The sequence below is a fragment of the Vanessa tameamea genome, chromosome 2 (genome assembly GCF_037043105.1).
Source record: "Vanessa tameamea isolate UH-Manoa-2023 chromosome 2, ilVanTame1 primary haplotype, whole genome shotgun sequence".
Classification (NCBI taxonomy): Eukaryota; Metazoa; Arthropoda; class Insecta; order Lepidoptera; family Nymphalidae; genus Vanessa; species Vanessa tameamea.
Window position 1 is genome coordinate 1,033,967 of NC_087310.1, and position 13,472 is coordinate 1,047,438.

The 13,472-nt window shown below is 32.7% G+C and overlaps 1 protein-coding gene across 12 annotated transcripts in view; it reads right to left on the reverse strand.

Moving 5' to 3' along the window:
* Positions 1–13,472, reverse strand: part of Obsc (Obscurin) — a 415,125-nt gene that overhangs the window by 354,533 nt on the left and 47,120 nt on the right. For all 12 annotated transcript variants that reach the window (XR_010309210.1, XR_010309209.1, XM_064215690.1 and 9 more), the window contains 3 exons: positions 8,995–9,123; positions 5,713–5,883; positions 5,216–5,381 (listed from right to left, as the gene is read on the reverse strand). Coding sequence is in view for 10 of the 12 variants with exons in the window: in XM_064215690.1 (XP_064071760.1) it covers positions 5,216–5,381; positions 5,713–5,883; positions 8,995–9,123 (466 nt within the window). In the remaining 2 variants the exon portion in view is untranslated. The remainder of the gene's footprint in view (positions 1–5,215; positions 5,382–5,712; positions 5,884–8,994; positions 9,124–13,472) is intronic.

Sequence of the window (13,472 nt, forward strand, 5' to 3'; positions counted from 1 at the left end):
ACCTTACTCCAGGAAAGATGTATCGACTTTGCGGAGCTGAAAACTTGGTGTTACAAGTTTACCTTTACTTCTCGTGTTTACACAATATCCTGCTCCAATCTGAAGATTCAGATTTATATCCACTGAACTATCTCGGCACTATACACATAGTTATTATACAATATATTGAAGCTAGTTTGAGTGTAAATGTCTTAACAATGTCTTTAACAGTAAGTAATCGCCAATGTGGTGAACTAAAGCTTTTGCGATGATTTACTGTAGAAAACGAAATTCTTCCATAGCTTCGAAACCATAGTTCATTTTATAGTATTTTCTGTAAACGAGTAATAATATAAATTGGCATTATTCCATATGTTTTAGGTAAACAGATTACGAATTACTTTACATACTTATAGGTACGTAGACATATTAGTTTGGCTCGGCGTTCGTTGTTACAGATCACCAACCCAATGATTTATTCACCTACATATTTTCACTGACCTAGTACACAGCGATTGACGATTTATACGACATGATTTAAGAATCAAGATCAATATCATTATCAAACGAGTTCTTGTATATAATTACTTTTCTGATAGTCTCCTAGCAAATGTAAAACAAAAAATGTTGAAAAATAATCAGACAAATGCATACTTAAGGAATACTTGCTTGATCAACCTGTCTAGTGCGAACGGAATGGCCGCATGTAATTCACTAGTTATAAAATATTAAAAAACAATTTACCCGTATGTTTGTAAATTATGATTTTATAGTAAGATCTTATTGATTGTAATTATAAGCAAATGATATTTTTATAATACTTATTTTGCTACTGTTCTAGAACCCTCATTACAAAGTAAATTTTTGTTGCACTGCTAAACATGCTTTATGAAATTTTCTTTTTTTTTTAATACATAAGTAAGTCAATAAAAAACCTAATTATCAAAATTGCCGTAAGAGTTCACTTAAAGTTCAAGAGAATACGACGAAGAAGTCGTGTCAGAATTTACGGATGCCTCTGACATAATAACTCATAAGATATATGAATGTCTCTATTACGATTATTTATAACTACCGTATTGGCTTTACACGTGTATAAAATATTAACAAAAGTAGATGTATTAACAAAGATAAAAACAGTTTTCCGACTAAGAAAGTTAAATCGACTTTTCTGTACTATAAATTATATTTATACATATTACTCTAGAATAACTCTGTTTATTGATGAAAACCGTATTATATTCTGTTTGAAAGGTATAAACGTACAAACGCCAGGAGGAGACTTAGTTTTATACTATGTAGAGATAAGGTTTAAGTGCTAAAATACTGCGTTTAACATGCTTGCAGCTTCTATAACTGTTTAACACGTTTTAAGTACATTTGTTTATGATTCGAATCAGCAACGTGGTGTACAAAACAATCATATGCATTTGAATAGAACTTTACTTGGTGGTAGGGCTGTGTGCAAGCAACTATGGTTAGATACCACCCACGAAAAACATACTCTACCGTCAAACAACACGTAGCGGCCGTAACTATTTAAAAAAAAAAAATTAGTGTGACGTCTATGCGACGACACTTTAAAGCCCTCCTTACGTTAAAACCTACACATAGATCTCTGATTCACGTTAACTAAGTTATTAGAGCTTTATTGTGTGTCAATAACAAAGTATACTGGATATAAAACTAATTTATATCATTTAATGAGTCAATAATTTAATTAGCATTTTTTCATTGGAGTATAGATTGATAGAAAATATTTACCTAAGTCCCAAAATTATTTTTACATTATTTATAATATTTAACAAACTTAAATGATAATATGTTCGAGTGCCACTCATCAGGGCCCCGAGTAATGTAAATTATGAATAAGGCAGGCTGCACACTATTGCGTGTATCTCGGCGGAAGTTTATGTTTGTCACGTGAAGTTACCGTGAAGGTTACGTTCCTTCACACTTTCAATCGTTCACAGCTTCATTAACTCACCCATGGACGTAGTTATGGAATTTGTATTGATTAGATTACTATCTGCTATAGATTCTTGGGCTATGGCTAACTACATTATGCCCTATTATCTGTTTATCTGCAGCCATATAGTATATGCATCAGATCAAAGGTAGACAATTGTTACATACGTACATACAAGAATTTAAAAGTTTACAAGTGTCAAAACTTATAAAACCATTACTATAATATATTTCCTTCCCAAAAGATCCCATGAAATTACTAAAACGCAAATAAATTTTAAAACTTATATTTAATAATATTTACAAAGTGCTTGATAATTTTCGAATAAACATGCAACCGTAATCTCATCAATATAAACGTGATTGCACGAGTACACTCTAATATGGAAACGAGAGAATATGTAGATTGTTTTCTATTTTAAGACTACCATCGCTTGTAAAAATGTACACTGGCCTCGTTTTCTTGCAGAATGTTAGAGACGTTCTGCAAGAAAACGATCGTGAAATATCCAAAAGGTGATATGCAACATTTACTACTACAATTATGAAATAAAAGATACTATCATCAAAGTAACGTATCCACAATATGCGAGTAAGATTGATCGTAATAAATATCCAGAAGGAGATTGCATTAATCATCATTGACGCTGACTTTTTCTTTTCCCTCTAAGGTCGAGCAGAAGGAAAATTATATTTTGGTAATACTTTTTTTATGTATATTATACTAGTTGTCCGTGGTTTCGCTCAAGTTTTAGAGGTTTATCTTCAGGTGACAGTTATAATAAGTTCCCTATGTTTTCCCATGGGGTTCAAGCTTGGTTTATATTTATTTTATTTTGCATTTATAATATTCGTATAGATATATATAAGATAACTGATTATTTAAAAAAGAAAACAGAATTAGTAATTGATATAAGTGACTGTATAAATAACAACTTAAGACACATTTGTGTTATTTGTTAAAATTAGATAATTGAAATTTATGATACATAGAAAGTAATAATAATTATCGTTAAGTAGGCAGGTTATATTTTAAATGAAATATTTTAGGCGAAAACAGGAAATATATTACAACGATGAACCAAGACTTAAGCTCAAATGCGTGACCAATTTTAGCCAAATAACTGTTATCCACACAGTACTGGTGGACCATGTGCAAATCCAATGAAGTATTAATTGGATTACTTGAAATTGTTGAACTAGATTTTGCAATGGTATTTCTCCGACATCGTGAAAAAAGAGGAATATATATATTTTTGCTATAACCAGGTATGACTTTCTGTAAAAACCACGAACGGATTAGAAATCAGTTTTCATATCGTGTGAAGTGAAAACTGTGAAAAGAGATATAGGAGGATATTATCCTTGGAGATAAGCAGGCGAAGTCCCATGCATAACAATCAGCCTATATAATGCGGACTATGAGTGAGTCTTCAATATTGAATATAAATATATATATCTGGTGCTCCTTAGTGTACGGTATTCATTGCTCTACAGTACTCTAATAGTATCTCAGTATTCTGTTCTGTCAAGCAAGCTCACCGCAATATCGAGAATTCTGCTTTAGACGATCTATAAATTCGTTGTTAGTCATCGTTTGTGAGTTTTTAAAGGATAACAGTTTTTTTGTTATATAAAGAAAGTGAAGCACATAACCTATTGCGTGAAGCGTTATTCGTTAACAAGAATCATGTTATTAATATATTATCATATCTGATGCCTTGAATAGATGATGATTGTAAGACAGCAATACTATAGTATTACTTGAAGATTGAATGAGCGTAACTATAGGCTCAAGGGATATAACATCTTAGTTTCCAAACTTGGTGCTTCAGCTATGTAAGTAATATTTATTATAGCGTATAGCACCAATGTCTTCGGACAGTGGCGATCACCATCGTAATAAAACAACTTTACAACAAGGGCGTGTTGCATAGCTATTTGACAGTGAGATGAGGGCTATTTTACGTTTCATGGCGCTTTGTACAAGTATAATGGTTCGATACGACGGCGACGGCCGTAAGATCTGCGGTGGCATTTCGCCAGCTCTAGAATAGTTCGCGTGCCGAACGGCTATCGCGACCCGTTAATTCGACGTCGGGAGGAATCGCCTCTTGTCAACAATATGCTTCAGAAAATTAGCAAAGAGATATGCTCTCGTAAACGATAATTGGAATTCTTTAAGACGTTTTACATTATTACCAAGAATGAGGTTGCTTTTATAGAGAGGACGATGTTGCGGAATGGGAGTAGAGCGAGTTATTTGTAATTGTTTTTGATCGCTTTAAATCGTAATAATATTTAGTAGAAGAGAGTAATTATAATATAGTATTTAGTAGAAGTTATCAATTATTTTCATTGTACTATAATATTTTAAGAAATATACTTTTATATATCAATCTAGTCGACGGTATCGCCCGCGAGGATTTAAATTTGTGATGGAAATCTTTCTACAACTTTGCATACACCCCTAATCTTCAACTTTACCCCTTTGAAAGATAAAAAAGTAGCCTTTGTGTGCTTGGGGTTTAAAGCTTACTTCATATCAATTTCATCAAAATTGGTTCAATGGTTTAGCCCTGAAAACGTAACAGGCAGACAGACAGAGTTACTTTCACATTTATAATATTAGTACAGATAAAACTTCTGATTAGTCTAAAGGTGATTACGGACTGTGATGTAATGCGAAGATTTTACTGGCAAGGAATATCTTCAGGCGTCAAGCTCAACATTTTTTATCAAAGACAATATTATGGTCAATAAAGTTTTTTAAATAAATAATACTAAATCGTGTCAGTCGCCCTATATAAATTAAATTACGACTCAAACAAAATAAGCTTAAAAATATTATTTAACTTATTAAATTTTGATAATATCTTTTGTATAGATCGCAAAATTATTTGTTTTCGTGGCTTTAGTTGATTTAGTTTTATCAAATAATCATAGGTATTTATTTCATATGATACCAACCGATGAAAATAATTTAGAAATGACAAGTTACTCCATCTATACTCAATATACCAAAAGCACTCAAAATTACTTTTAAATGTGACAGAGCCATCTATCGTCAATAGTTATGACGATGAAACGGACGTAATGTCTTGAAAGTTTCAGCTAGTTTTATTTTCATGACGCTAGATGGCGTAAGTCACTAAAACTGTTTTGTTTTGAAGTCTAGATGCTAATTTTCACTGTTGGTATTCAATCGAAGAATGAGTTAAGATAAACAAGAATTAAATTTACAGGTTCTAATAATTAATTCTATTACCTTAAAATATTTAGAGACTACTGGATCGTTCTTGAGCAAGTGTTGGGCAAGCGGTTCGTCGCGACAATAAGCGACGTGCTTGTCGAATTCTCGCTCCATTCGGAGTAAACTTCGACCGAGCATCCGTGGTTCTCCAGCGTAGTATTTGATGCCTTCTAGTAATGACCTGAAAATTGTATATTGATTAAATATCAAAATTATTACTAAGATTACAACGCATACATTTTGGGAGTTAAATATTTTTTTATGTTTTTTTTTTATGCTATATCATGATTGTATTGAATGTCTGGTTGGAACATTTCGTGGCATTTAAATTATGATGTCTTAACATGGTTTGTTTTTGTGGTAGACTGGAAGAATACTTTGAATTTTATTATAAAGTGAAGAAACACCCCAGAACAATGTAAATGCCAGAAATATGCAAATATAGATATTTAAGTGTAGTTTTTCGGTGATCTGATAAATAATTAAAATAATAACAGTTGTGTCAAACTCACGTATTGTGAAACTCGCAGATCTGCTTGAAGTTTGAGAACAGTAGCTCTCTGTTGTCGAAAACTATTTTGGGTGTGGTAGCCTTGTCCATTGGACGCATGTAGCGGCTGACCACCTGCTGCATGTCACGCCCGAACTCCTCCTCTGTTTCGATCAGTTCACGAACCACTGCCCTGGTAAAGAATATTTAGCAAAGTATAGGAACTATATAAAGATTCTGAAGCCCTAATAACTTTTTCCTTCTCCTTAGTTAAAACATCAGAGCTTAATCGTCAAAACTACTAACGATACCTTTTATTTTCTCATAATGATTTCTATCAATTCGGAACCATAATTAATTATATACAAAGTTCAATTAGTGATGAAAAATGGGAACTTGTGACCCTTGATTTAGATACATATAAGTATAAGAATATCTGTGATTATTCTTAGAATTATTATACTTATTCAATGTATTTTTTAGGATGGCATTTAGTCCAATTACTCGAAAAATTCTGAAGAAATGTTACGCCATTATGAGAACGAAATACGCTATGATTCTATTAAGAACCGATATATTATTTTCGGGACTTGATTAATGTGTCGGTCAAACAGTTACAAATAAGTGCCTAAAAAACCTGATCAACACTCGGCCATTAACACAAGTGGGTGTTTTCTTGCCCGAGCCGTTGGTATTTTACTTTGAATATCAATGCTTATAATAAGATTAATTATAGATTAATTAGAATAATCATAATATTACACTGCCCTTAGATAAATAATCTTTTCATATCAATTATAAGTAACATATGATAATTTGACATTTGCATCATTACGAAAAGTAGGTTATTAAGTGGTATGGCCGACAAATCGCAGCCTCTTGACGTTCTAAGTCATATATTAAGACCCTGGCAGAGTCACCGAACAGGTAATGAGACAGGCGGTGAGTAATTGAGTATGAAGTTGATTTATTACACTTAAGATGGTTCAACGCTGTACATAACGCTCTGCGTAAAATGTTTTGGCTGCGGTTTTGCAGGAATTTTCTAAAACCGATGTTTTAGAAATTTCCGATTGAATACATTTCTGACAAGTTTGTTTAGTGTTATGTTTATATGTTATTCTTTTGTGATTGATTAATTAAACATTTTACGGACATACAACTAGATGTTACTTTTTTTTAAAATGAAGATATTTAAGTGGCGATTCAAGAATGAAATATAATTTAGATATAGTAAGACAGTTGGCTCAAGAGATAAGACATCCATTGTTTATAAACACAAGACATGCTTTATACTTTACAAGTTCTTTACAAATCTTTTCTGTCTTTTGGCAAAGTATATGACTTTGCCAAAAGACAGAAAAGATTGTCATCTAGAGTTTTTCTCTATGTCGATGCATAAAGATAATGGAGCCGAGATGGTCAAGTGTTTAGAAAACGTTTACCAAAAATTTTGGGTTCAAACCGGACTAGACTTCAGATAAAATTATACTATGTGTGAATCCACAAAGTTACATGGAGCAGAGTGATGAAATAAGTTCCAAATATTTTCAAAAACATTAGAAGACTCAGAATGCCTTCAGCGTTAGTGGACTAAGGGATATATAGGGCTTTTACTAAATTACTATAAAATAATAAAAGTTAAATAAACATATTGGCGTTATAACAGATGTCAAAGTTGTGACAAAGTTGCATGAAATAGATGCGCAAACCGCTACGTTAGGTAGGGAATTATTAATACATTATCTAAATATATCGATCTAACATTCTGAACACATGCCATTTCAGTGAGCTGTGGATCCAATTTGAGAGAACCATTGACAAGTCAAACTATACTTACATCATTTGGCTTTATTAAAGGGAATATAATTTATGGTTTGCACATTTCAGATCGTAACACGAGTAATTATCAAATAAGACACGAAATATGATATATGATAATGATGGTTCGTGCATTTGTCATATGTCCAAAATAATTTGACTTGGCAATCCTAATATTGATAATAACATTGGGTATTTTTTTTCCACGACTTTCGAAGTGGTTTTTTTTTTGTAAGACCAACTCATATGCCGTTATGGCAAAAGGCATGACTTATGCTACCCTGCCCCCTCTCCGCCACCTCTATCTCCTCTCTCGTACATTGTTATAAGTTTCATTCCCTAGCTATTTTATAGTAAATACTAATATATGATAATGACCATGATTTTATTTATATATAGAAATTGAATTTTTGAGGTTTTTGCTTTCGTTTAATGTTCACGAAACTGAACCTTATTCACCTAAGTACATCCACATAGATCGTGTATTTGCGAATAATACGGTCTCACCGGTCCTAGTGCTCTATTCAGGTCCCTGCGAGTGTCAATGTACCATCCACCGATCAGCTATCTAACAGGTGGGGCTTTGTGTAAGCCCGTTTGGGTAGGTACAACTCATCATGTATTCAACTAGCAATGCATAATATGGTTGTGTTCCAGTTTGAAGAACGAGTGAGCCAGTGTAACTACAAGCAATACATAACATCTTAGTTCCTAAGGTTGTTAATGCTGAGTTTTCTTTGTATGTGTGTGTTTGAAGGTTGAGTGAACCAGTGTTATTTGAAAGAGGTAGCATCTAAGGTACCATGGTAACCAGGATAAAGCAGACCAAAGGTGACCCTGTTGTCCGCCGGCCCTTTTAAAATATAAATGAAAAATGAGTCACAGCGAGGATTCAGGAAATTAATTTAAAATTTATCACCAAAATGAAAGTAATTTAGCATTGAGATTGCACTTTCCAAATTCAGCACAAAAAAGTCCTCGATGCGATACTGCGGTGACAGGAATAAGACGTGACGTATAATAGGAATTTATGACTCTGGTTGTCGACAGCGCGCGACGCTTCCGACTTTTAGCGTCACTAATTGGACCTACATTTGGCGATATATTATTCAATAAAAATAAATTGTTCTTTGTAAGGATCATTGCTCCTTGACCCAATACGTTATGACTTATAACATTATTTTAATACCTCATTAAGGATCTTTTACTTTATGTTTTGTAATATAGCTTTCTTGATGATGACGTTGAATTAATCGAGTAAGCATTTTCATAATTTTTGGGTTTATCTACACCATTGATTACTTGATCGATCGAATAAATCGAAGAGTTAAAAATATCGCTGATATCGTTTAGTTAGAGATATAATTGTTGTATTTACTAATGCATTTGATACTTTTTGCTTTGCAAGGATGTAAATACTTGTTATTGGAACCTAGAAAGATCTAGGTTTTTTGCTATTAATTTATATTTTATTATCGCTTACTGTCTCCTTGCAGCCAGCGCCGTCTGGTCTCTTTCCGGCACCTTCTCTTTGAGCACGTCCGCGGGCACGTAGCCCTGCCGCGTGCATAGTTCTCCACCTTGCACATCTTCCACCACACGCACCAGCCACCTGAAGAAAGAACACCGTCATGTTATCAGTTGAGATCAAATAAAAAGTAAAAATTAAAGAATTGCTAATTTTCCTTAGTATTTTTATATTATAGAGTTGAAGCGTTATTTTAATATATTATGCTGTCTGTTTGACATATACCATCAAACAAAATGTTTATCGTTTTGTGACAGACATACGCAATGTCAATATATGTTTATAAGGTGAAAGCATTTTAATCTTATTGATGTGGTGCTGCGTGACCTAATTTCGAAAACGGTAGCCAATCTTTTTGAGAGACCAGCCTGCCAGGACACACTATAGTGCAAAAGTGATCCGATCCCAAGGTCATTCGTTCATGTCAGGCCGTTAAAAATTATTGAATAGTTTTGTCGGAACATTTTCAGTAACAGCCCGCAGTCTAGAAGTTGGAAGTGTTTATAAGGAAGGTGTGGAAGCTTCGGATGTGACGGATTAGCCGTCCCATTGCATTGTAAGTGTGTGTCCGAGTGAGGGAATAGAGAGTGCACCTGTATTTGCGCACAACTTGTATACTATAAATATGGCCTGTGCTGTGCTTATTCCCGTGAGATTGCCCGCCATGTCCAAAGTCAGTCAGGATGACGTCATCATTATTATATAATATTACATAGTTCGGAAATATAAATACAAATGGAAATATTTATTTGTTATTATTATATCCTTGAGCAAGTCTGTATTATTATATTGTATTGTTTAAAATAACAAACAATGTTGTCGAAGGTCCAGTGTTCAAATAAAAAAATAATGTTAACAAAAACAAGCTCCTGGACCTAATTTCTGCGATAGTTTTATTGCCAGATGCGAAATCTCAGTCTGACTTTGATTGTTCTAAAAAAATCTGATGCTATCTAGTCTTTGCAGTGGGCTAATGAACTAGTGGGCGATGACCTCGTATGTTTCGCGTTAATCTGTACACTAGCCTAGCTGTGGAAATATGAGAAAAAATATATGTCTATCAAATATGAGAATAACTTGTGGTATATGGGTTTATTCAACTACGGTTACGTAGCCGAATAAGTAAAGGCATGTTCCTTAGAGAACTTCTTGTAAATGAAATTATAAAACAGAAATATATGTATAATTTATTTATTATAACAAAATATATTTTTGAAATCGTTTATTTTTAATAAATAAAAAATGAGCTAAGCAAACGTCATCATCAATCAACTTCATAAAATAAAAATCATATAATATGAAAATATTAAATGCTCCAGTTTCAGAGTTATTAATTGCGATCTATATTTGCGTTCTATACGATCCAAGACAAACTAACATACACATGCGTGCGTAAACGCAATATGGATCAATACATTGCGCAAGCGCAGTAAACCATACAGATTGTTGACGCTCTGATGAAAGAGAGGAAGTTCCAGCTGTTATAACATTAAACTATATTAAAAATAGATGAATTTGAAATATGATTTTCTTAAAACGTAATCCATAATCTTCTTGGATTATTGTGAGATCTAGAATGAGTTAATTTCATTGTTACTGACACAAACGTGTACAATATGTTGGAAGAGTTGTTCGTGTAAATGTTATCGTCAACGTTATAAAATTATTATAAAATATTGAATGAAAAACAAAGACAAAAGTACAGAAAAGTATATTAAAATTTGTGAGAAGTGAGATCGAAGCCAACATAATTGTTATAAAGTTATTGTTTGTTCACCTTTTTGGTATGCTAAAATATACTTGTCAAGACAAGTGAGGCTTATAATCGAACATCGTTTTGCCGTGAATGAATAAATTAATTAATTTAGAGCCAATTGCATTTCGGGTGACGCAATAATTCTAACCAAGAGTAATGGTGGAATAAGAAAACTCACAAACATACGTACATGGACCGTGGAAACATAACACGACTGTTAAATTTCATAAATAAAAGCGTATATTCTCCAAGAGGTCAGAAAATCAAAAACATAATTCAAACAAAGGCTGACGCTACACGTGTAAATCAAGTGGTGCTTTATGTCATTACGACAAACTAAATCTTGCGTTTTAAGGACAAATAAATCATAACGATAATATTTACCGAAATGTCCCTTTCATTTCCGAATATTAAGACGCGATGAAATCAGAACTGGATATAAAAGAGCAAAGCGAACATAATCGAAAGTGACTCGAATAAATTGAATACACATGTTTTTTTCATTATTCAACACGATTCCCCAAACATCGCATCTGGGCTAAGTGCCACTGCCACTGGGTGGATGATATCAGAATTTGCGATTCATTACGATCATATTTTAAATAAATTTATAGAATTTTTCGTATAGATTGCATTTGTTTCTTCATTCAAAAATAGATAGACTAGTGTTGATCGGGGTGGAGTTAAGTTTTTTAAATTAATCACATATAAATAAGCAAGGATGAAACAGTTCCGTATCTTTTTCTTTTCTGTTTGTCAACCGATTTCCTATTTTTTTATTAATAAAATATATAAAGGCTTTAATTTTAGTAATAAAAAGAACGTATGTAAATCAGGTACGCGCGTGAGAACTTCTTTTTCCTCAGCGCAATAGTTTTTAATTGCATGTTTTTTTGTCACTACTATATATAACAGGCATAATTTAATTTAATTTAAAATTTACATTGTAAAAGAATACGTGTGAAGTTGTTTAATTCACCCTGCGGGCGAGTTGTAAAAAATGTATTCTCATCATATTTTCAAAATGCGCCAAAAGCAATAAACTTCAAAGAGTTAAGAAATATACAAAATCACACCCCTAAAACCAATCCTCGCAATCGTTTTCTTTAAACTTTTAATATTCAAAACCGTAATCATGGTAAAATTTTCCTACTATAAATTAACGTGTACCGTAAACGTACAAAATGTCTTATTTGTGTCACAGGTGACACGCGAATTGTATTGTATTTAAAAAAAAATGTGTGGCGTAGAGCGGTCGTAGCAGTGACGTTGCGAAAGGCCAACCGGACTTTGTAAAATAATACCCGATATTCAATGTGTTCGTTTCTACTTGTTTGGTCTTTTTTTATAAGCTTTATGTTCAAGTGTATTTTATCATATTTTTGTATACAAATCTTCTGTACGTGTAACTGATCTACTGCTATACGGTTGCACCGATTTTGATGTTTTCTTTTATGTGTGTACGTAGATGGCGCTGCGATCGGCAACTAAAAAAAATTATAATTTCTCTCTGACGAAATCGGGACGAGTACATTTAATGACGTTGTATTTAAAGTTACTTCAGATTATAAATTTTAATTTATATTTAACATATGAACCTATTTTAAACGGATAGTTTAAGATTGAATTTGGATAGTTGCATAAATTAATGCTTAAAAGTAATACACGTATGAGATTAAAATAAAATATACTTTACTAATATAGACTTATATAATAGACAAATAATAATATATAGCTGTAAATATATACTTAAGAATTATCAACATTAATTCCTTAAATAAATATGAATTAAAACTAGTTACTGTATAAATCTTGACCGCATGGAATGGTGGCAAAAATTGCTAACAGCATTTCCTCTTTGAATCGCAACTTCGATTCAAGGAAAAAATGAACCAGCCCTCCTGTCCCAAGTGGAGGCAATATGACGAGGTGTTATACTTTTAATAAAGATTTTTGCCCTACTACTCCAAGGGCCAAGTGTACCGACAACAAATAGGACAAAAAATATTTGACATAAGACACGAATACTTAGATTATACATAATCATTATAACAAGAATTAACGCAGAATATCAGAGTTATTATTCTGAAATGACATTAATAGACTATCACTTCGTGCCTATATTCATATAATTTACGATAGACAATCAAATCTTAGTTTAGCTCCGTGTCGCTCCGACATAAATAATTGTAATGACGGAAGACATACCGGTATGACCGAAGAAACGGGTCGAGAGATAAATAAAATTAAAAAAACATGTGATCTCTATTGTGGAGAACATATTGTCTTGTCTGAACGTTACAAATAGGTTGTCAAAACATTTAGTTCGTTCGTTTGTACGTATGAGATATATATGTACCTACTCTTTTGTATTCATTAATAGATAAAATATCTGCTTCTTTGTTTGTAGTAAAACCTTTTTAGGTCGAAAACAGTTCTCTCAATTTTTTTTAAATACTTCGTTCGAATTCGACCATAAAAATATTTTCTCATCACTCTAAAGATTTACTTTGAAAATTTGTTATTGTAAGCACACAACGAGCGTTAACTTTAAGTAATTTTGGATCCTCAAACATTAACACCCATCATGAGATTCAAAACGATTCTAAATTAAAAACTCATTGCAAATATAAACATCGAAACAATGGCCTCCTCGTGATTGATGGCTCTTCAACTT